The sequence below is a fragment of the Polyodon spathula genome, chromosome 28 (assembly GCF_017654505.1).
Source record: "Polyodon spathula isolate WHYD16114869_AA chromosome 28, ASM1765450v1, whole genome shotgun sequence".
NCBI classification, from domain to species: Eukaryota; Metazoa; Chordata; class Actinopteri; order Acipenseriformes; family Polyodontidae; genus Polyodon; species Polyodon spathula.
The window spans coordinates 1964927-1990111 of NC_054561.1; the positions used below are offsets into that span (position 1 = coordinate 1964927).

Sequence of the window (25185 nt, forward strand, 5' to 3'; positions counted from 1 at the left end):
TTGAACCAAAATTTGTATTATGATGCCCAACATCATTAAAACAATATGAAAGTAGCCACAATTCTACCTAATGTGTGAACTATTACCCACATTTTTAAACATAAATAACTAATCTTTATATTGGACCGCCATCACAAAGCGCTTTACAAGATACAAGACTAGGGTGTACGAACTATGCATCAGTTGCAGAGTCACTTACAACAACGACTCCAGGGCCTTATTTATTTATTTATTTATGTATGTATTTGTTTGTTTGTTTATGTATCTATTTATTTAAAGCGAAACCCCTTCTCTTTCCTTTCATGTGGTTTGTGCTCTGCGGTGGTCATGTGGTATAAGGTTTGGGTAGAGGATGGAAAGGGAACGGTGACACTGAAAGCGCATTACACTTGAACTGTGCAAGACGTTTTTATTTGGGATGTCTTCTCCGCCGAAGGATAAAACTGAAACCAAAGCTGGACACCATGCTGCAGGTTTTTCGCGTTTGTTTTTGTTTGGCTTCTTGCTGTTATATTTATTTATTTATTTGTAGAGGGGTTGGGAGAGTTACTTTGTTGTTTGTTTTTTTTTTTTTTTTTTTTTTTTTTTGTATCTTCTGTGCGCGTTTTAGTTTCAGCAGCTGTCGAAATGTTACAACAAGAAAAGTTACGAAAAAGCACAGCACGGTTCAGGAATCTTAGTCGTATCGTTTATTTTTTTTTTTTCTTTCATAATTGCATGTCAAAATGCTGGACTGTTTTGAAGCGCCTTTGTTTTTTTAATTAGAAACGTTTGTATGTTGAGCGCTACGCAAGTGAGTAATGCGCATAATAATGTCGATATGAAAACGTCATGTGTTTTTTTTGGTTTTAATCTGCTGTCTTTAATTTTCAATTCAAGTTAGATGAAAGGGAAAATGTTTTTAATACACCAATATCAAGTCTTAAATCCGCCGAAAGTCCCCTAAACAAACTGCCGTTTCCTTACTTACTGCAATTTGAACACTGAAGCAAATATATTATATTAAAATGTAGATATTCTTGACTATATCGAGGTGTGACACAGGCCTGGTTTTCGTGATTTTACCGCATAAATCTCGCGTTTTGATTGGTCCTTGTCTGACATGAATATACGTCAACACGAGTGGAAAGCAGAGGCATTGATTCATAGGATTGTGATCCTAACACTAGTGCTGTCTGTCTTCAGTCTGACCTGTCTGACACAAAGGTCTGGGATAGTTAATTGTATATATTATCAACAAAACGAAATGATTTTTTGCTTGATACAGTACCAACATGCTTATGGTGATGTACGAACCACTCCATACCCTATAAACGCGATTTATAAACTTAACGTTTATATATATATATATATATATATATATATATATATATATATATATATATATATATATATCCGCCCTTGCAGTTTCGTTAGGATACATTAGCTTATCTCGAATGTAATGTAATCGCAGTTTTACGCACACAGACTGGCCTGTTCTCAGTCTACGCCCAAATATCTGGGCCGCTTTGGTTTTCTCAAGGCAAGTAGTTGGGTACGAATAAACGTCAAACACTACAACAGCCTGTTTATAATGTCAGGCTATTTAGAAGTATGTACTGCAACACCAAATCAATCTAGGCATTAAGTAGGTCGCACAGGTTGGTCTAGTTAACTTGTGCCATTCTGTCAGGCTTGCATTTAACCCTTTATGGCCAGTGTAAATGTTTCCAGTTGGGAAGTACTGTACACTAAATGGTTCAGGGGCATGTCTCTAATCTCTCACTAGATATAATCATTATTATTTCCACGTATGACATTTTGTTTTCCGTTATGATTGCATAGCCCAACTGTTAAACATTACCTATAGCCTGCAGTTTAAACTATCAGGAATAGATGAGGAATCTTTGACTAATACAATAATATTTGTTATACTCTTAAAACCCATAAGTGAAAGAGTTGATACAGGCCTTTTTATTGTGTGTGTGTGTGTATAATTTATATATTTCGATTTGTGATAGGTGAGTAAAGTATGTTGAACACCTTTCTATTCATTTTGAGGTCTGATAAACTGCAACACATGACTATATATTAATATAAGTTACATCTTATCAGCTAAGTTAGTGTAATACTGAGCAGAGCAGATTAGTTCAGAGACCAGGTCATACCCATGTATCCTGTTACAAGACTGTAATAGTGGGCAGGATATATATTTGCAATTCAAGTAAGTCCCACAAATGATTGTAGATATGTGCTATTTGAAAGAAAGCAGAGCACGACAGAAAACCAATTCTTACATTCGTGCATAACATGATAATTAATATGAAGTAGTAGTTGCCCATAGTTTATTATATTAGTACATCAAAATATCGTACTATATTTTGATTGAAACGGTCTGGAAAGTCTCTCTCTCTCTCAATCTCTCTCTCCCCCCCCCCAAAAAAAAATGCCATACCTCAGTATTTCTTGTTCTGTATCAACATGCCAACAGGTGCATTGTGGGACGCTTGTCCTTTTGGCGTACTCATGTTAATTAGCTTTCATATTCAATTTTTAGGCAGATGTTATTACCCAGTGGGATTTTTTTTACTGGTACTAGAACCACTGCTGCCAAAACACATTTTTAAGATAACCACCCATTTCACTTTCTCTAAGGTCCATAAAATAGAAATATTTCTCTTCAGCCCTGATGATGTTAAACTACTGGCAGCAGTATTTTGGGGGCTTCTTCTTGGCAGTGGAATTTGTACTGGTAATAAGAAACCCTGAAAAGACAGCTGCCAGTTGATTTTCTATAGGTCCAAACCCCTCAAGATACCCTCCAGCACCCCGTGGAGTCTGTACCACATTGTGTCAAGGCTGTAATCAGGGGGAGCAGTGGCCTAATCTGATATTGGGTCCTAAAAGTGACCAGGCAATGCATATATTTGTGAGAAATGGCCTCTTATAAGTCACAGCGGTTCAACAATCTTGAACTTTAACTTTTGGGCTCAAAGTAAAGGTTGCAATTGCTTAAAATGCTATTTATGCTTCTGATTGTGCATGACGTAATCAATCAATCAATCAATCAGTCTTTATTTTATGTAGCGCCTTTCATACTGGACCGCCATCACAAAGCTGTCCATAAAGAACTATAAATTAATCTGAGACTGTGAGAGTGGAACCAGCGTTTTAATCTGCACTTTGCTTTTGTTGCCAGCAAGGAACCTGGTATCCAAGGAACTGCCATTTGACTGGATTTCAAAGCGCACAGCACAATTCAGTAAATGGGTTTAAGACTTTCTAATCTCAAAGTGTGTTTTGCACACTGCCTGAGATCATAAACTTGTCAAAACAGTGATTCATTTATTCTGTGTTTGCTCCGTTTTTACTTCTCCTTTTTTGTGCATTAAAATTTTTTTTTTACAGTAAATGTTTCCGTTTTCAACTTCCATTGCAAAATATATGCACATTTTTACTCACCCTGGGGGGGGGGGGGGGGGGGGGGGGGGGGGGGGATTATGCTCAGTAGACATAAAATTGGGCCTATATACAATTTCAGATTTGAGTCATTTGCTTTACTATGTTTTTGGAAAATTTCAAAAAAGAGATCATGTTGATAAACCCCCACACAAGCAAGGGAAGCAAGGGAAGCAAGGGTAGATTAGAAAATAAATATGTGGGCTATCACATTTTTCCATGACATCCTTCAGATGGATTCTAAAATATAGTTGAAAATGTACATACCTGTTGCTGTACCCTTAATCTGGAAGCCCTTGCATGAGTCCTACAGAACACAGCAGGTCAGTGTTACATAAACTTTGTAGGAGTCAAATCTTAGACTTTTGTGCATATGGCTCCACACGGTAAAAGTTACACTTTTAAAAAAGTTTAACATTTTTTTTAAAAAAAGTAAGTAACAGTTCCATAGTGGAAAACATTGAACACTATGGAAGTTAAATTTACATCTATCAGTTTATGACTAGCACCCCTTTATTGTAAATGTAAGTACTGTTGGGACAACAACATTGACTATTGTACTGTGTAGATAAACTGATACATCTATTGTTTGTCACATACTGTTTGTTTGCCACAAAAGTAAATGACAATATTGTAACGAGCTCAGGCATGATCAGAGACACACAGCAAGGCTCACAAGCACAACGTGGTTTATTTCGGCAGCCAAACAGGAAGTCTGCACCATCTACATGGCTAACACCAGTATTGCACTCCACGAAGCAGGAAGTCGCTAGAGACACCACACAAAGTCACTAGATGGTGCTATTTAGACATTCTAAAGTCGCCAGAAATGTCGCTAGACAATGTACCGCTTCTCTAGGAATCGCTGAACCCCAGTGAACGTCAATATAAACAATATTAAATGTATTTTTAAGCACCCTATTTCTATTTGTCTAGATTATCTACCTATGCAGAGTTAGTCTGATGTAATTTTATTGTAATATTATTCATCGCTTATCACTGATTTAGTACAGTATTTAAATAATTGATGCTGTTCGCGTCCTCTAACAAGGGGGCAGTAGTTGTAGTTATCTGTCTGGCCGTAGTTAGTTGTCTGGCCGTGCCCATTACAATATAGTAGCCTACCTTGAACTTCTGCAGCACAGAAACCGCCAACTCCTGGATGTTGATATTATTACTCGAGTGTACTTTGTTTTACACTGTGAAATATATCTTGGTTTGGATATGAAACAACACAGCGTGGTGTGAAAGGTGAAAATGTAACACCTGAAATCAACACTAATGGTTATTTCAACACTGGCCAGTTTGCTGTGAAAGGGGCTATATGAGGCATCAGTTAAAACCAGGTGCGCTAAAATAAAAAACGTGCCCAGATACCTACCTACCTATCAGGTCTGTCAAGGTTCGGGTTCGGGTTCCACCTGGCTGTTTCAGAATGACTGTACTGGGTTTCAAAAACCACCTTTCAGCTTTTAGTGATTGAATTCATAACAACCGTCTGCACTGGGAGAGCACCTTGTTTTTGTTACATCAAAGGCTTGCTCGTAAACATCTCATCAGGATCTTGCACTCTCCGCAGCCCACTTTGTTTTTTTGCAATACCTTTTATTTTGTTCTCTGCTGTTGGTGGTGCTAAAGGTTATGTAATGTGTTTTTGTGTTCTTATGTTTTTATTTTTTTCCTTTCTTTGCCCGATTCTTTTCTCCTATTCTACTCCCACAGAGCTGACAAAGTTGAACTGAAGCTCAGAGTTGCAATTAGCAATCTGTTTCCTAATGGAATATTGGAGGGTTAACAACTGTCAATAGTCAAGGTGCTTTATTATTCAAAACCATGATGCAAAGAAAACATTTAGGCTGAAAGCATGCATGTCCATAGTACATAATTATATGCATTGAGAAAACGTTGTCATTAAATGGCAAGAAGACTATTGGATGGTTTTGTGTCACTAAAGAAATACAAATGAAAGCGATTTAGTTTAGCAACATGCAAGGAAAGCATGTGTTACTGGGTAGATAGCCAAGTGCTTCTCCAAATAGGGGGCCAGGGCAATTAATAGTGGGGAAGGGCTGACTAATTAGGAGTACATAAAGTTTTCAAACGAGAGGAAGCCATTCTGCCCATCTTGCTCATTTGGTCGTTAGTAGCTTGTTCCCAGAATCTCATCAAGCAGCTTCTTGAAGGATCCCAGGGTGTCGGCTTCAACAACATTACTGGGGAGTTGGTTCCAGACCCTCACAATTCTCTGTGTAAAAAAAGTGCCTCCTATTTTCTGTTCTGAATGCCCCTTTATCTAATCTCCATTTGTGACCCCTGGTCCTTGTTTCTTTTTTCAGGCCTAAAAAGTCCCTTGTGTCGACATTGTCCAAACCTTTTAGAATTTTGAATGCTTGAATCAGGTCGCCGCGTAGTCTTCTTTGTTCAAGACTGAACAGATTCAGTTCTTTTGTCCTGTATGCATATGACATGCCTTTTAAACCCGGAATAATTCTGGTCGCTCTTCTTTGCACTCTTTCTAGAGCAGCAATATCCTTTTTCAAGTGAGGTGACCAGAACTGAACACAGTATTCTAGATGAGGTCTTACTAATGCATTGCAAAGTTTTAACATTATTCCCTTGATTTGAATTCAGTACTTTTCATTATATATCCAGGCCTTGTTTTATAGCTTTGACATTTCTGAGTCAACTCCTAGATCAAGATAGCCATGCTTTTTCTGTGGATGCGTTCTCTATTTTGCTCCAGTCTACTTCTGTTAGTCTCTACTTCATTCCCGAAAAGATGGCCTTTTTTAAAATTGTCAAGCCTTAGCTTTAGTCGTTACTTTTGTGGTTTTAAAAAGCACTTCAAATGAGACCTGAGTTTTTGCCAGTTGTTTGCTTTACCTTGAGAGATGTTTTCAAGCCAACCGCACACTTATAAGCTAAGGTGTAGAAATCTAAACGGGTTAAAAGCCTTAGGCAATGCCTTTAACTGCTGTATTTTCCATTTGCTTGTTTCTCAGTAAAAGCAGGAGGGATGCGTATTGTACAGAAGCACCATCTGAGTGGGGACCAGAATCACGAGAAGGACAAAGACAGTAAAGAACTGGAAAGCAGCAGGTATGCAGACGTGCTGAATCCCTGCTAATGAATTTATCCAGGGCCACAGAGCTGGGCTAAGAGTCACAGAGTGTCTTTCATGGTTCAGTCTGCAACCGGACATTAAACGGGACAAAAAATCACCCGGGCTTTAAAATTTTTTTTTAAAATAAAAATAAGTACAGTTGCACTGCTGAATCTAATGAGAATTGTCTCTCTTTGGCAATCCGACCAAAGGGCTCAGTTGTTGAAAGGAAGAGGGGTATACTGAAGCAGACCCAGACCTGCAAACAGGATGTGCTTCTGCTTCTGCAAGAGAAGCGTTATCAAGAAATCAGAGTGCTGTTGGAGCATCCAGCACAGGTGGTGGTAGGTCATTATGCAGTCATTTAAAAAGAAAGTTATATGAAGCATTCAGAAATCCCAGGCTTGAAACTCCCACCAGTCCTGCACCCAGTCCTGGGTTTTAAAAAATCCTTTATTTAGGTGTATTATTGAAATGACCAGGTGCCAGGAGTTAGAACAATCAAGTCCCTTGTTAATCTGCTCTGAACTGACCCTCCTTATCACAACACAAATGAGTCACACATTAGTCTGTATGTCTACTAACCAGAGTTTATCATATGGGAAAGGCAATTTATTTAGCATCAAATTGCTGATCAAATTCCTGATCATGTTAAATAGTATACTTCATTGTAGGTATTTCTGAAATCTAGACAGTGGACAAATTCCTAATATCCCCCCATAAGATTTAAAACCATTGTTTAATACTAAAATAAAACAAAAAAAAAAATTAAATTAAAAAGCTGTCTACAGTTGTCTTCATGTCAATCCACGCATTCATCAGATAACAGATGACATGACCCTTGTCTCTTGAAATAGCTACAACAACTAGTACCTGAGATCTTTTAACACATACAACCAAAATATCATGTGGTTTTCTGCTGTTTGTCTATAAATAACTTTTGTTTCTGGACTAAAACTGATTATTATCACAGTGCAAATAACAAACCTGTTGGGGTCCAAGCCTTTTGTTCATTATATTGATTTTTTATAGCGAAAGGACAATCAAAATGAAGGATAAACTGTTGGAGTAAGTAATGAGATGAGGTGAATGCAAGTAGAATTACATGTACCTGTTCGTTTCATATGTGCAGTATTCTGATTTTGTTTTATCCAATGTGTTAATTAAAACGCAGTACCAAAAACAAAGCACGAATCTTGAATTAACTGAACTTTTATGAAGTTTTTAAAAGTGCAATGTAAACCAGTCTTTAAACTGTTTATGAGTAATGCAACTAGCAACACTTCATCTCTCTCTCTCACACACACACACACACACAGACATCCTTAATCATCAGTTATTTGATTAATTGCACAACTCATTAAAAGTCATGTCAGTTTGCATGCAACGCATATAACGATTTCATTTCTTTTTGTTTTCGTTGTAGCCCACCGAAGCCGATTCTTGTCATATCTGGAGCTGTAACTCGGGTGAGAAACCTGTTTGATTTAAGCTGTTTGTTAAGCTGTTAACAGCCAGCTAATAAACACGTCAGTATACACGATTTGTTTTTCTGTTGTAATTGGTGGTTGATGTACAGTAGGCCAGCTACAACTGCAAACACCAGACCCCTATGGATATTTGAAATCAATTGTTACTGTAGTAATGTTTAGCAAATCCAGGTGTTTATTAGTGGGCTCATGTGTGGTTAGAGAGCTTTTAATTTCCTCTCACCAATGTGGAACAGAATCTGTAACAGTGCATCACACAATACTGCCCAAACCCCTCATTCGGTTACATTCGGTTATAAAGATCTTAATGCAGAACCCTTTGCTCAAAATGAACAATGTTTATAAACTTCGAAAAGTAGCTCTATAAAAGAAAATGTGACCAACGCTTCATAGATGGCCTTTATTACTAAACCAGTTACTTCTCTGCTGTTTAAAAAAAGTGTTCCTAGATTGTTTTTATTCCCGGTGTGATCATTGTGTATTTCCTCCGTAGGGTGACAAGGACTTTCCTTCTGCAGCCTCCCAGGTGGCACACCTCAAACCTCAGCCCAGCGTGCAGAAGCTGCCCCCTCCACACCACATCAACCAGCACATCCACCAGCCCCGCAAGTGATCCCAGGACAGCCCAACCACATCCCACCGTCAGGAGGCCTCGCTGCTGTACCACAAAGGAAGACTTATCTCGCCAGTCATGGGTTTTTAAATGTTCTTTTAAAGAGTTACTCCTTTATAACTTTGTGTGTGTGTGTGTGTGTGTACGTGTCCACATACATGCACTGTGTAAGCAGTCGTATTAATTTGTACTGGCAAGATCTCTGTCTGTTTGACATGAGCAGGTGGCCTGTGGTATTTCAACATTTATTGCACCGCTAATGTAAAACGACCATATCTGTTGGCCAGTCATAAAAGGAGTGTTTTTTTTTTTTTTTTTTAGCAGCTGCCTCTGGCGATGGTTCCAGTTGGATTTGTAGCTGGACTGGGGTGTTGACGCTTCAACCTGTGTAGCTTCAGATTTCTTTTTCTTACTGTGATTGGCTGCAAAGACAACAGGGCTAGCCAGAGATTAGATCATGTTTGTTGGGTTGGTTTTTCCTGTGTACAGTTTCCTAGCAACCGAAGACATTGTTAGAGCAATTTTTAGGGGAGGCAGCTGTGATCGTTTAAAAACCACATTTCAAGGTTCCGGATTCAAGGTGATCTGGCACAAATGAACCCCTGGATTACAAACGATAGAAAAAGAAAAATTACAGGAAATGCAAGGAATCAGTTCAAATTACATTGAAGCTGCTTGCATTTATAATAAAATACAGACAAAACAATAAAAGATTTTAGTCTCCAGTTGAATTCAAAATTCCTCAAATGGAGTAGCTCTTTGAATGCTGCTGTGTTTTTGTTTATGTACTTTTGTTGGCAGAACTCTAAGCGCTTTTTTAAGTTTAAAAACAAAAACAATCCCGTTTTTTTTTTTTTTTTTATATTTTCAAATTGTGCTGAAATATTTGGTAGCTTTTGTTGATGTGGCATTTGATCAAAAGACAGTACAAACAATTATAAACTGCACTGGCATTTACAGGAAAATGTTTTTGAAATTTTAGTTTAAAAGCCATACCTTTTCATTATAATTAATTTACTCTTTTTAAGTAAAGATGCATGAAATGATTTGCAGAATAACTTCAGTTTGGGATCTACATGGTAATATAAACATGAAACCTCTCTTCCGTTCATTTGAAAGCTGATAAACCTGAACAACCATTCGCAGTGCCCACGGGAAGTTTTGAAAAATGTATTAAGACTCCTGTTGAGTAGCAGTTTCACCCATTCCAGGTTTTAATACAAGCTTGATTAGCCACGGTGTGAATAGGTAACAAGCTCAGGTGTGACTTATTCAACTCCCAGTGAAACAAGGAATTTGTCAAACTGCTATGCAATGGGACTCTGATTTTTATGGTGATGTGTATAACCTCCGACTGCTGCAGTAGTAACAGTGGAATGCCTGTTGGCTAACGGTGATGTGGTGGAAATCAGGTTAAAACTAATAGGGGAATTGATGGTGAATATATCTAAAGCAAGGCTTGGTGTACAGAAGGCTAATTATGGGAGAATATAGAAAACCAAACATGCTTGTGGAGCATCTCCGATTTTAGTCCCTTGACAGGATGGTCTTCATCTATTTAAAAAGCCAAATGAAATTGCTCAGATTTTCAATTTGTCGAAGAAAAGAAGTCCCATCCATTCACACAGTTATACAGCAATTTTCCCAGGGTTTTATCCAGTTTTAACGATATAGAAAGATTTTACATATTGTAGGCTTTGTGATCAAATTCCTCTCCCTGAATTTCCTAAAAAACCTGGTGATGTTGTACAGTGCAGACAGATGACCAGAAAAATTTATTTTAAATAGACGACTTATTGTTTTGTCGTTTTGTTTTATTGTTTGTTTTGCTGTAGAGTAAAATTGCAAATGCTTCATGTGCAACACAAAAATAAAACGGGTGTTACTTTTGGAGAAACTTTGTGTCCTGTAGGGTTAATATAACTAACAGTGTTTGAATCTTTTTACAGATTGCAAAGGTCCTGCAAGAAAAAAAGTAAACCCCTTTACTGTAGCATAGTTTTATCACTTTGTACCTGGTTGGTCTAATTCTTTTATTAAAAAAAAAGAAAGAAACTTGCTTTTTCCATTTTGCAAAATGTGTTAAACAAAAATGTTTGACATAAGATAAAAAAAATACATTCTAGAAAACATGCATGCAAAAGTTAACGCTGCAATACAGCTTTTTTGTGGCAAGCTATTTAAGTACTTGATACACACCCTCATATCCAGGTATCCCTTCCCTGTAAACTAGTTAGACTGTGTGTGACCCTGAGCAAGTCACTTAACCTCCCTGTGCTCCGGCTTTCGGGTGAGACGTTCTTGTAAGTGACTCTGCAGCTGATGCATAGTTCACACACCCTCGTCTCGTATCTTGTGAAGCGCTTTATGATGGTGGTCCACTATGGAAGGTGCTATATAAATTATTATTATTATTATTATTATTATTATTATTATTATTATTATTATTATTATTATTAATTAGCAGTACAATCTGTACATTTGATTTACAATCCCAGTCTTGCCATATTTTAAACCAGGAAAACTCTTCATGGCATTTACTAAGTACTGTATTTGTATCAAAAGGCTTGTAAAATGTAAGGAGAATTTATTTAATTATGAATGTATTAATTGATTGGTTGTTCAATTGATTTGATTAACTCTTCATTTATTATCCGCAATTATTATTTTAAAAAGGATCCATCAATTAATACAAAACCTCCATTGTCACGTTATCTGTTTGTTAAAATCAAATCCTTTCCCAATTTATTTGCATCTTCCAGACAAGCTTTTTACCTCCTTACATACAAATGAATACATATAACACTCCAGCAAGATGTATCTTCATTTAGAAAGGCCATTACAACTATAATACTGTCTTGGATCATAAGTGACATGAATGATTTTTTTTAAAAGGTTCTCTTTAATTAGAATTAGGCTTACAGCAGTTTATATTGAGCAGAGAATTAAAAAAAAAACAAAAAAACAAAAAAAAAAACATGCAATGTAACATTAAACATGTTATAATATTGTGCAAGCAAAAAAATGTGTTATTGTATAAAAAAAAAATGTATAAAAATAAAATAAAAGCTTATTTGGAGAAAGTATTTATGTAAAGTTTGCAGAACAGCAAGTAAATCCTTTCCATTTGTTAAGACCTCTTATATTGACTTAGAAATTATTTGTGCTGTTGATCAGTCTGACAAAATGGAAAACATGGCAAAAAAAGTGTCATGTTTGCCATATAACTGGTCATATTCTAAGTGGGTTGCAATATACGAAGATAAAATAGACCTCATAGAAAAAAAAAACAATTACTGACAGGTACAAAATACACAGCAGTAGATACAATCAGGAGGATATAACGAAAGGTTACATTGTTCGCCCTGTCTTTATAGGCTACACCTTACAACTGCTTAACTCTTGCGATATTCTTCAGTGTAGAACACATCCTGGGTGTGGAATCACAGTGTAAAAAGAAGCCTTGTGTTAGCAGGGTAACTCCCAAAAAACTCAGACCCTAATGACAATGTTTGATCTTATCCTGCAGCTTGGAGCTTACTTGTGTTTTGCAGAATGCAACACTTTGTTTTCTGCCATAAACGGTGTTGCTAAGGGTGTTAATGATCAATTTATTTGTGCTCTTTTCCCATGCCTGGCAAGTGCAGGGTATAGCAACCTGTTATAGTAGCATCTTATGTTTTAATAACATTAGTTAACGAATGCCTTAATAATACTTTTAATAATGTTAAGAATATGATTGGCATATTATTGCAGCATTTTGTAACATTTTGGTGTAAACGGCTAACCCAAAGACATTAAAATGTACATAAAGAAAATGTAAGGCATGCTTATCTGTTTTACAGTCTGTATTTTTGATGGTCAAGGGCTCAGTATTAAAGGCTTTGATTTCCCTTTCTCTGTAAACAAGCTGAAGTTTACCCAGAAGGCTGCAAAAACGTGCCAGTGTAACTCAAGAGTAATCCAATTGCAATGACTTCAACATCACTGATCCCAATCTCCTGATTGAAGTGGCATTTCGCTTGGGCTGTGTGGATGAAATTAAACACAAATGTCACGTTGTTTCAAAAGTCGAAGTCCCTTTAAAATCTGATCATCAGAATCTTTGAGCAAAATGGTCTTACAAGACATCTAAACAGATATCTTCTGATTCAAATGGACGGACAGACAATTTTCATAAAGTTTTCACAAAGGACATGGGTTCATAAGATGGGAATCTTGTTGCAAAGTGACAAAAGTTACAATAGGGTAGGTGCAGAAGTGAATGTATGTATAACTGTACCATGTTAAACTTTCCTATCTATATATCTATTTTATAATGCATATATGTTTTGGTTTTTCTGGCAAAGTTTTGGATGGGTAAGTTCTCAGAGTCCATAGAGTTCACACACACTATTTAAAAAAAAAAAAAAAAATGTAATTAAAAAATCTGTGACCACAGCGGATATAGTGGATTTTCAGTTTATCAATTACTTTTCTTCTTCATTAAGACTTTTTACTGAGTATCCTGTTGGAACCTGATTCTTCTTGAATACAGAGCTGTTTGGTTTTTTTTCTCTCTCTGTAAAAACTTCCATATTATTTTTTTATTCTAACCCGTCACTTGTAGCACAGATACCCATTTCCTTTGCTGTATAAACACTTAATGCATTTCATCCAGTTTATTTGTTTGGAGCAGGACGCGACAGCTTGTTTTCCTGAAACCCCCCTCACGGGGAAAAGGTGGTGGAAGTTTCTGTTGTTTCCATGGCGAAGGAGCTCCTCTTCTGTTTACAGGAAGTGTACCTGAAGAACTGTTCCTGGCTCATGCAGCCGATCTCCTTGAGCAGCTTCAGGAGGTCGTTGCGGAACTTGACCCCGATGAAAGCGTACAGGAAGGGGTTGAGGCAGCAGCGCAGCAGGGCAAGGCTCTTGGTGATGTCCTCAGCCACGTCCAGCTGCTTTTCGGCCTGGCAGTCTGTGTTGTTCCGCCTGGCCAGGGCGATGGTGCGCATCAGCATGACCCCGTTGTACGGGAGCTGGAAGGTGATGAAGACCAGGACCACGGCGAAGACCACCTTGATGGCCTTGTTCTTCTCAAAGCTGCGAGCCTGGAGCAGGGTCTGTATGATGACGATGTAGCAGAAGAACATCACCAGCAAGGGGAGGACAAAGCCAGCCACCATCTGCCCAGATTGGATCTTCACCTTGAAGTGACTGGAGTCCTCTGAAATGGGCATGCAGAGGGTGAAGTTGCTGTTGTCCACGAGCGTGCTGTACACCAGCTCAGGAAGGGAGAAGATGAGGGCCAGGATCCAAAGGCAGACGCAGGAGACCTTGCTGAAGTAGATAGCCCTGGAGCGGTGGCGGTGGGCAGAGGTGGCGCAGGCGATGGCGAAGTAGCGGTCGGCGCTGATGCACATGAGCAAGAGCATGCCGCTGAAGAAGCTGACCTTGTAGATGTAGTAGACCATCTTGCAGGCAACCAGGCCGAAGATCCAGCCTTGGGAGAAACTGATGGCCCAGAAAGGGAGGGTGAGGAGGAACAAGATGTCGGCAGCAGCCAGATTCAGCAGGTAGACATCCGTCATGGTTTTGAGCCTCTTGAAGTAGATGTAAGTGAGCATCACCAGCAGGTTCCCCAGGAGCCCCACAAAGCAGATGATGGCATAGACGATAGGCAGGAACCAAGCCCTGAAAGACCGGATATCTCCTTTGTGGCACTGCTGCTCAAATTTGCCGTAATCGACCGTGGTTGAGTTGTCTTGATCGTCCAAATCAGAGTAATATTCCTCATAGGACGTTACGTCTTCAGATACGATGATCTAAGAAATACAGACAGATTTAAATAGTTAATAATAAAATCAGTAATGTAATACATTGACTTGAAGGCTGGCCTACTGGTAGTTTTTGATAACCGTGAAAACAAAGATGTAAGTTGTCATGAATTGGCATCTCAAGGGCTTGATGCGAACCGCAAAGCATACAGTTCAGAGACGAACGGCTAACTGTTCAACTGAACAGACATTAACTCACCTGCCACAGAGTTCAAGTTTGTGCTAAGATTTTACAAGTAATGTTTATATGCCATGCTTAGTTGTAGTGACTGTGAGAGTTCAGTGATTAGAAATGGAACCAGCATAACAGATTTGTGAGAGAGTTTTTCCCCTAGTTTAAGTCTGCATTTCAAACAGATGTATTTGCAGCTTTTATTGTTGTTGTGGACTATTTGGCTGTCACTGTAGTTGCTGTTGTGTCTCGATTTGCAAGGTGCTGTGTTTATTCATTTTTAAAAAGGGAAACCGCGATAATTTGATTTCAGTCTTCTAATGTGAAAGTGTAGGTTCCGTGAAACCAGGCAGAACAAAAACGCAGCACTCTGATTGGCTGAAACACTTTATCATGTGAAAGATTTCTGGGGGGCGCTCCACTGGAACGGTCTACAATATCCTAGACAAGATATTAGTCTTTATAGCTCAGTATTGTAGAAATAGTATTGTACTGTATGCTCGCTAAACAGGAAATCAACAAGAATTTACAAGAATTAGATGAAAGGATCATGAGACACAGATGTTATCCCCCCCCCCCCCCCCCCCGAATGCCCAAAGCAAAAACGACACCTTCAATATGCAGAAGCACCACATCCTGTTACCTGACGGTTTGTTGAAAAAGTAAATGCGAGTGTATTAGAGTTTCTCTTTTAATTGAGGCTTTGTAGTCAGAGAAAATAAAAGCATATTATATATAATTATGTATATGTGTGTGTGTGTGTGTGCAAACGTATAAGAACCTCAGAGTGTGATCATTTCAATTTTCAGTCAGTTATCAGCGATATAGAAAAAAGGCACTAATGTGTGAAAATGTTAACCACTTTGTGCTTTAAATAGGCATCAACTCAAGTAAGCAGTGATGTATAAATACTTTATTAACACCTTATAGACACTAATATAATGAGATGTGCACAGAAACTCATTTTTCACTTTGCTATATAAATTACTTTGCAGTACCATGCTTGCCTATGCTTCACGATGCCTCCCCATGATGTATCGGTTTACATTTGCAAGCAGCCATTTAGCTGCTTACAGTTAGTCTTGGGTCTTGTAATGTTTTCATGATGTTTGTATATGATCTGTGCTTACCTTCAAAAGGAAGAACAAGTTAAAGGCGACTGGGAGAATTATTTGGATTCCTGCAAAAGAACAAAAAAATTGCATTTAGTAAGTTTGCTAAGCACTGTGACAACGATCTTACCATCAAAACATGTTCCCCTGGCAATTTCCCCTCAGAGCTACCTCAAGAGACCTTCTGTTCTCAGAAAAGCGAAAGAAGCCTGACATTTAAGCATGTTACATAAGTCATCGCAAAACAGTTGTTTGCTGAATTGCTGGAATTGGAAACTTTTTATTTAAAAAAAAAAAAATTGTTAAACAACATTCTAGCCTTCACTAATTGGGTGTTTTTTCATAAGAAGCCACAACCCTTCGGGGCTTGACTGATTAGTGTCTTGTCAAAGATGGGCTGATTATGGAAGCTGCATTACAGTTATCTGGCCCCAAATGTATTTGCTACAGAAGTATTCTTTTTCATAAAACCAACCAGTCACATTCAATAAATGACAATACTTTATATAGCATATACGCACTGTTTGTGAGTTTTTATCAGATAAAGGTATATATAACTTAATTACACTTTGTATTAAACTACTATTCCTATGACTGCTCCTCGGCTCTTGGTAGACTGGCCACCTACAACACCAGGAAGCATAAGATTGCAGAGCCATGTTCAGGGCCCTGGTCTGCTCCCGGATTCATTTGGAACATGCCCATGCAGAGTCTGTTAAACTGAGCTGGAGTAGTCCCCCCTAGGACCATTTAAAGAGGACTGCTATGACTACTGGTGCATTTGTGTAATTACACTTTTTTTTCATTAAAATTAATTAAGCATCAACTTTGTTAGCTCCCTCTTTGTTTTGAGGGTGTTAGTTTGATTTTTTTTTGCACCAGTTGTCTTTTGACCGATTCTAGCGCCATAGCGCCAGTAACATTACATTCTTGCGCTAGTTGACATATTTCATTTTGTTGCATTCCTTAGCAACCATAGATGATAGTTTCTCAATGGGTCTGAACTTCTCACATGATCCATCCACACACGCAGGAGAGAAGGTATGTGTTGTATGGGAAGTTTAACTGCAGCAACTTTTCAATTAAATCAAAGTAAAAAAAAATAGCAACAATGCATGTATTTTACGTTTTTCAAATATTTTAAAAGAAGGTTTGGTGTTTGCAAGCCTCTTTTGTTTTTATGCAAAAGTAAGACGACTTGACAATCAGCTCTAAATATCTGACCTGTCATTAGCTACAGCAACATAATAGTAGTGAATCCAGTTATAAATAGAACACAACTTGCACACAGTAAAACCACAAAAACAACAAGCATTTCTTTTGTATTTTAATTATTTATTTTTTACTCAAATGAAGAAATACGTTTTTCTTGCTGATCTTTGGGCAACATGTTTGAGTATTATTTTGCTAAGATTCATTGTTTAAAATAATTCTGCTCTATACAAAACAACCAATGATGTAACTACTATAGAATTTGATCTATAAAATAGCATACTATATTAATTTCCATTCACCTGTTTAAAAAGGCAGTATCTGAAAATCATGTAAACTGTTAGCATTTTCTTAATGTATAGTTAATATCGTATATTGTTATAGTGTTGTGTGCATATAATAGTTCTGCATAATATAATCAGTATATTATATTGGTTACATCTTAATAACCCTTTAAAACGTTTTTCCTCAGTAAACATGCTCTGTAATTTTACATTTCTCCCATGCTTTTCCAGTGGTTTTAAGATGCATTTACCATAGATTGCCCTGGTTTGCCATGGTTTTTAATATGCTTGCCATACCTCTCTGGGCTGTACAATGCTTGCCTGTGCTTTACCATGCTTTCCTTGTGCTTTGTTACACCTGATAAAAGTTTCCTTCTAGTAGAAGCATTGTAAAAGATAATTAACAATGCTACAGTATTGATTTCAGGTACAGGTATTGGCTAAACTTTTAGTCTGTAACAGATTTGTATTGCCATAGCACTAAACCTTCACCTGTAATAATCTGAACACAATTGAATAAAAAAAATAATAATAAGAGTTGTCAAAAATAATTAAGAAAAGCTGTTTCAATAACAATGCTCACTTACCCCTGCTGTTTGCCATTTTCTTATTGTATAACTGGAGATCTCCGGTTCCAGCTTGATAACAGAGCATGTATTCAGCAGACCGTTCTTTTATTAACAGTGAGTCTTGCTAATCAAGTGGCAGGGGTTTTCATCTCTGACTGTCATCCAGACTCTCAATTTAAATCTGTGATACTCAGGGACGGTCTAGACTTAACCACAATGCAACCGCCCCTATCGTAATGTAGTTCATCTTCTGTTAGAATGTTTTGAATGGTTGCGTTACTGTTTTCACAGCTCCACTAATGATTGGGCAGTTGAGCTGTTAGTAAAATGGCATACAGATTCAAAGGCATCCCCTGCGCTTTGTTTAGCTAGAATGGTTTGGAAAATGAACAAAAAGAGCGAATATTGATTAAACGAAGTGCAGATTCTCTACATTGAGGTTAAGGAACAAGAAGCCAGTCGATTGCACACAGTTGACTTTTGAGATGCAGAGCCCATTCTTATATTTTGATGCACATAGTTCTAACCCAGTACTTTCTGATTTGAGTGTCTTAAAGCTAAGGGTGAGGATATATAGACAGATGGTGGTCGATGGCTTTCTCTAATCATGTCGCTTTACGTTTTTAGAATCTGCAGAAATGCTTCTAAGATACCTTGAGATGTTATCTTGGCTTGCTTGCTCATGTATTTTGCTTGGTTCTGGGAGTGTAGCCAAGCAAGCTCAAGAGAAACCACAATCAATATAACCATGTTTAAAGTAAAATGCATTGGTAATCACATTAGAGAAAAAGCAATGTTAATGTTAAAGCAATTTTCTGGAGGTGCCTTTGGCATAAGTAGAGTTGATTTGAAGTGATAAAGCATGCACAGGAATGCATGGGAAAGGTGATAATATGGTAAGCAATTAACCACAGTAAGCTTAGTGCTTGGTTACACTTGCATGGAGTAACAGCTGAATAATTAATATAATAACTATTATAACTAGTCTAATTAGTAAGATAACAGAAATAAATTGTAATCGCATACTACTACAGTATAAATAGCAGACATGAGAGGGGTACACAGAGAGAGAATTTCCCAATACCTCCAGAATCATCGTGGACCTTGGTTGTAGTGTCTGAGGCTGTCTCTCCAAGGGTTCAGGTTATCGGATCGATTTGCTTATCTCTGCTAATACTAGCTGTATAGCGTAAGAAAGTAGTTTAATTCATAAATCTTACACAATGAAAACTGTTCTACCTTATTGCAAGTCAAAAGACAACAAACTCAATAGCTGGTTCTGTGGGAGAAACGGCATCACTTTGAGGTGTGTTTTGTAGATGCTCTCCATGTATAAAGTGTCTGTTAAAGCAGGGCTAGCTGTGTTATCCATTCAAATGCTGTTATATTAAAATGGCTCCATCTAGTCTGCTAGTCCTTTAGCGCTCTAAGAGAAAAGGTGCTCCCTCCAGTCCAGGGAAGGCTTGAGGCATGGAGATTGAACTGCTCAATCCCTCAGCTAAAAAACACGCTGTGTGTCTCATTCAGTCACAAGAACATGAACATGAAATGGTATCTTTTCAAAGAACAGGCGTATCTTAACTTAAGAAGGAAGGCCTACAACAGGTACATTTAGAGGGAAATGATAATTCACCATACATTAACAATGGCATTGTAAAATACGCAATCACAGTGAAGCTTTGAAAATACGGAGCTAAGAATGTAACAAGGGCATGACTTGCACAGCAGCAGGCATTGCCTCCCTACGGTGGGGATTGCCTGGATTACGAGGCACTCTGGAATTTTTTTTTTCTTCGGTTGGAACTCAAAGGTCAAAATCTAGCAAGCTCGGGACTTTTGAAGGTTTCATATCCCCATTTTTCAACAAATAGAAACAACACAAGCTTCTTTTGTCTAAAAACGGACTTCTGTTTCGTTTCCTTTTGATCGTAGAGGCACCCACCAAGTCTTTAAAAAAACAACAACAATGTTCTGGTATCTGGGTAGGCTGACAGGACACACCTGGTAATTAAGCAGTGTTATGGTAAAAGCACAATGCATTGAAATCAGAATGTCAAGACCCATCAACTCATAGGAAAGCAACGGAGCCTGAGAGACTGAAGTAGGTGAAGCGCATCCTAATGCATTCCACTCCAGGTTTAACAGGTAAAATGAGATAGCTACTTCAGGGGCTGGATGGCGGTTTAACTGGTTCAGAACAGGGTTGGAAATAAAACCAGGTGTGGAAAAGCCAACTTGGGCAATCATATTAAAATATGGTTTCAAAATAATATTTGTATATAGGTTACAATGCTCAATTAAAAGTGTGCACAATGATTAAATGTAACATAGCAATGGTTATAACATTTAGTTAAACATGGCCACGAACTGCAAAGGGATCGGTTTCGTTTCATGCAGTGGTTCTCAACCCTGGTCCCGGGGGAGCCCCTTTGTCTTCTGCTTTCCATTCCAACTGAATTCTCAATTACTTAACTAAACACTTAATTTAACTAATAATTAGATCCTTTGAATTGTTCTCAGCTCCTAAAAAGTTGCAGATTTCAAGTTACTTGTAACATTTTATAGTTAAGCTGAACTCTCCAACTGTTTAAGAGCAGAAAACAATTAAAAAGGACTCATTCAGCTAGTTATTAATTTTAAGGCTTCAGTTAAGTAATTGAGAGCTCAGTAGGAATGAAAAGCTGGGGGGGGGGCGGGGGTGCCGCAGGACCAGGGATGAGAACTGCTGGTTTGGTGTAAAAACAGTGAAAGTGCTTTTGTTACAAAAAAAAAAAAAAAAAAGGAAGCATGCTTTAAAACGACAACAATAGGAATTAATTAGTATTAAAAGTATTGTGTCACCCTGACAGTGACATGCTGCAGGTAGACACGGAGGACTGGCCTCTCATCTGATCATTTGTCAGTCTTTCCAGGTACTACAGGTACACAGTCACCCACTTCCTCTCGCTGTAGCTGCTGCGCCAGTAGCTAAACCGCAGAAGTAAACAGAGTTGTAAAAAAGCGATTAACTTTCCACTGCTATAATAAACGACTTGAACCCGCAGTGCACCGCTCTCTGCCCCGACTCCCACACGTACGGAACAAGTCCAAACCTTAGCTTACTCGCGTTGAAAGCTAATTCAACTGCGTTATACACGACCCAACCCCACTCGAAACACAAGAGAAAAAGACGTGAGTCTCACACACACACACATTTTTATTTTATATATATATATATATATATATATATATATATATATAAAAAAAACTAGACCTCTTCTACTAACCCACGCTGTTTTTATTTAAAAAAGAAACGAGTCGTCTATACAATTTATAACAGGACTGCCATCGATAACCCCTTTACGCGCTTGGAATAACATTTTTAATAGTATTTCACATTTTGTTTTTTAGCACAGTGAGCGAGGCTTGACTTCGTGTCTTTTATTTTGCGCTGTAGTTTTCTCGTACTGCTTTTTGACTATAGAAGCCGCGTGATTTTGCCAGCTTTTCATCGACACGCTGGCATTGCAATGGCTCCGCACTTTCTGCTCTCAAACCGTTGTAGATTTCAAGTTAGCTGTAGCATTTTATAAGTAACTTGAACTCTGCAACTGTTTAAGAGCGGAGGACAAATAAGAAACGTCTATTTGAGCAAATAAATAGTTAAGTAATTAAGAGCTCGGTTGGAATGAAAACGCGGCAGAAACAGGGGCTCCTGAGGACCGGGTTTGAGAAGCATCTCGGTGGCAATGGTATCTCAATGCAATGAACTACTCCGGTCCTGGAGAGCCGCTATCCAGCAGGGTTTATAGGTGTCTTTACATCACCTGTTAATCTGGACTAATTAAGACAATAATTATTAGTTAGTAAAAACAGTTTTGAATGTGTTTTTGGAGGAACAACTTCAAAATAACAAGCGTGCAGTAAACATGGAAGATCGTAGCAAACCCTTGTGTTGAGCGGATCAAGACTGATTTTTTTGAACAACTGAGATATTGTTAAATCGCCAATAATGTATTATAGAAAAATAAAACAAAGAAATGTATGGATTACGTGTTCCATAATTTGATTATGTGTTTTATAATTAATATTCTGTTTAACTTCCTGGACCACGGCTATTTTAATTTTAATTGTATTTTGTATCTTGGAAGTGCCACCAACCACGTTAGCCTTTTAATTGACCACTAGATGGCAGGCGAGTCCAATCCAATCGTAATTTCAATACAGTTATTAAAAACTCTTACTCCGTTTACTGTGCACTTGAACATCAGGGAGTCTGTTATTAAATATATATTATATATATATATATATATATATATATATATATATATATATATATATATATATATATATATATATATACACCTATATTTGGAAGCGTGGAATGGCCCTCCAGAACCGTGATAGGACACACCTGATCTAGTCTATGTTACATAAGTTTATGACATGCAAGTGATGCACTAGATTTTAAAACCGCTATCCCATCTATTGCAATACAAACTGTAAATATCTAAAGTAGTGGTATGTTTAAAAAAAAAAAAAAAAAAAAAAAAAAAACTTAAAAAGTTTCATGTTGAAACGGACAAGGGTGCAGAATCCTTTTTTATTGTTTATGCACTATATTGTTAACCACAAGTATGAAGAGAAAGAACACCGTGGTGGTACCGCAGTGCAACCTCAACCTGAAACGCAAGCAACGTTTCATCAGTCGTGTTTCTTTTTAAAGGTGAGAAACTGCCTCGGCCTTTAAAATGTGTGTTTTTATTATTATTATGATAATAATAATAAAAAGCTGATGACTTGCTACGCTCGTCCATAACTATAAAACACAGAATAAGATGCTTTTGGAAGCTCAGAAAGCACTACTGCAATATTTTATTTAGAGATAAACGAATTGTTAGGTCTTAAAATGAAACTCAATGAATTGAGCATATGTTCTGGTTACACTATTAACATATTTTAGTCTGCTGAATTCTGGTTAGAAGCTGATTGTATCTTGGCTTTTGTCTTTAGGACAACAGGACAATGTTGTAAAAACAGGTCCTTCGATGTCCAGCCCTGACATGAAATATAGTTGCCTTTTGGGGAGATCCAGTGTTTTGTATCAGAGCTACAAACCTATTGATAAGCATCTTCCCAAATAGTAAACTAGATAAACAGGTTTTGCTTAGAAGATACAGTTGGTTTATGAGGGGGTCATAATAGCTAGCCCCTTTAGTGGGATACTGTAAGGGCTGGTAAGAGATTTATATAACTAAGAATCTTGTTTTCTTCTGATTGGGTTAAAGGAAAAGGTTAAGTCTATATGAACTACAACATTGTATTGTCTTTTTGATTCTGTTATGACCTGTGCTTAGGGAGAAATGGAATACCCAACTATTTGACTGTTTTGAATAAAACATCTGTGTTGAAATTTACAACGGAGTTCAGAATCACAATAATTATTTATACTCACGGATGCACAAAGAAGAAAACAACACTAACTTCTAACTAACCTCTTTATTTTAAAACAACCACCACCGCAGATCCGTTAGTGCATTATATATATATATATATATATATATATATATATATATATATATATATATATATATATATATATATATACACACACTGTACTGAGTTAAACGAGATAGAATGCAGTTCGAGAAAAACGTGTTAAATACGAGGGTGTAAAATGCGAAAAAAAGCAATATTTCTATTAGAGGTTGTTTCACCTTAAATGGACCATAGCTTACATTTGGAGCAATGAACTTATCTATTTTCACCATTTTATTTTTTCCCCATGGGAATCATACTGTTGTAGCAGTAGGCTTGGTTGTACAATTTAGTACTTTGCGTCAATTTATAATGTGATGCACATTTTGAACAATGTCCATCATATCCCCTTTAAATGCTATTGGGTTTGTGTTATATTAAAATAAATAAATAAATAATACAATCATATAACTTTCTGTATAGATGTGTATAGACTAACCCCGCAGTATTCGTGCACAGGAATCAGACACGCTACCTGTGTTGGTTTTTGTTTTTATGCTAACGAGAAGACCATTGCCCGTTACCAAGAACTGAAATGTGCAAAGGCTGAGAACAATATCCACATTATTATTCTGTGCAGCAGCAAAAGTGCATGGGTAACCTCCCGCCACAGATACCTGCAAGATAATATCTACACACAGTGAAACCCAGTCACCAGCTCAAGCGAGCGATGCAGTTTAAAAAACACACCGTTGTAATTTCTATCTAAGTTTCCCTTGTCCCTGTATTGGAGTACAGGTGCACACCCCTTAGTTATAAAACGATTTTGTTGCAATTCGTTTTAATTTATTGATTAATAAATAAAATAAAATAAAATAAAACACATTAATGATTTGATTTACAGTACCAACGTAAACTGAACCTACAAGTGGGTGGTTTGGTTTGTAAATTGAACATAACATTATATATTTTGAACTAAAACTTAAAAAAAACAAAAAACAAAAAAAAAACAAAGATTTACTAAAAAAACAAAAACATTCACTTATGTGGTTAAAAATAAATCGTAATGGGCTGTGAAAAAACAAACCAAACCAAAAAAACTATTTGGTATATATATATATATATATATATATATATATATATATATATATATATATATATGTGTGTGTGTGTGTGTGCACGCGCAGTTGAGCGTGTCAACTTTTTGGAAACTTTTAAAAACCTATATATATAATATATATATATATATATATATATATAAAATGTTTCTTCTATTATGAGAACGACCTTGACTCCTGTCATGTTCAAATTTCTGAGAAAGACCACTTTGTGGTGTCCTCACATGTAGGGAAAGTGTGAAGGTTATTGGTATCTTACTCTAAATGGGGACAGTTTGGGGGGAGGGGTGTGTGTGGAAGATGGAGCCCTCCATTGTTCAACAACAGGAAACAGAGTTAGTTACCCTTCACCCAGGATCACTATCTACCTGTCTAGTTAAACCCATTTTACCACATCCTATTTCATATTCGCTGTGCTCAGTATCTCAAATATGTTACACATACCACAATAGATTTTTTCTCACCATCAACTAAAGAAAAACATAGAAACTCAAAATGACAGTACCAATTGATCAGAATTCTAGTTCAGCCTTATGCAAGTTTTTAGTTCCATAGGAGAACTCAAAACAAATACATTTTTTAAACTGTTCCCGTTCTGGTAAAGAATGAAAGTCCAGTGGTAGGGTCAAAATTACAATTACAGTGTGTGTTGTGTATATAATATATATCTTATTATATATAGAGATTATATATATATATATATATATATATATATATATATATATATATAATTTAAATAAAAGCTGAGAAAAAGAGCGATACTCAAAAGTCTACTTCATGTTTTTATTTTTTTCATTTTGT

The 25185-nt window shown here is 37.1% G+C and overlaps 2 protein-coding genes across 2 annotated transcripts; one reads left to right on the top strand and one right to left on the bottom strand.

Moving 5' to 3' along the window:
* The first annotated feature begins 319 nt into the window (after positions 1-319).
* LOC121301813 (death-associated protein 1-like) lies at positions 320-9007 on the top strand. Its single transcript, XM_041231422.1, has 4 exons — positions 320-473; positions 6441-6537; positions 7968-8010; positions 8525-9007. The coding sequence occupies exons 1-4, from the start codon at positions 419-421 to the stop codon at positions 8642-8644; spliced, it is 315 nt and encodes a 104-aa protein (XP_041087356.1). The 5' UTR covers positions 320-418; the 3' UTR covers positions 8645-9007.
* A 2890-nt stretch (positions 9008-11897) lies between these two features.
* On the bottom strand, positions 11898-18063 carry LOC121301785 (C-C chemokine receptor type 7-like). The gene is made up of 3 exons (XM_041231389.1): positions 17828-18063; positions 15763-15812; positions 11898-14448 (listed from the first exon to the last, which is right to left on the bottom strand). The coding sequence occupies exons 1-3, from the start codon at positions 17892-17894 to the stop codon at positions 13354-13356; spliced, it is 1212 nt and encodes a 403-aa protein (XP_041087323.1). The 5' UTR covers positions 17895-18063; the 3' UTR covers positions 11898-13353.
* Between the last annotated feature and the right edge of the window lie 7122 nt (positions 18064-25185).

Bases quoted from the DNA above. Each gene is read 5' to 3' on its own strand.
- LOC121301785 (XM_041231389.1), bottom strand. From the start codon at position 17,894: ATGCTCTGTTATCAAGCTGGAACCGGAGATCTCCAGTTATACAATAAG. The intron at 15,813-17,827 runs GTAAGTGAGCAT...GTTCTTTTGCAG, and splicing joins GAAAATGGCAAACAGCAGGG to GAATCCAAATAATTCTCCCA. The intron at 14,449-15,762 runs GTAAGCACAGAT...TGTATTTCTTAG, and splicing joins ACTTGTTCTTCCTTTTGAAG to ATCATCGTATCTGAAGACGT.
- LOC121301813 (XM_041231422.1), top strand. From the start codon at position 419: ATGTCTTCTCCGCCGAAGGATAAAACTGAAACCAAAGCTGGACACCAT. The intron at 474-6,440 runs GTTTTTCGCGTT...CTTGTTTCTCAG, and splicing joins AGCTGGACACCATGCTGCAG to TAAAAGCAGGAGGGATGCGT. The intron at 6,538-7,967 runs GTATGCAGACGT...TTTTCGTTGTAG, and splicing joins AAAGAACTGGAAAGCAGCAG to CCCACCGAAGCCGATTCTTG.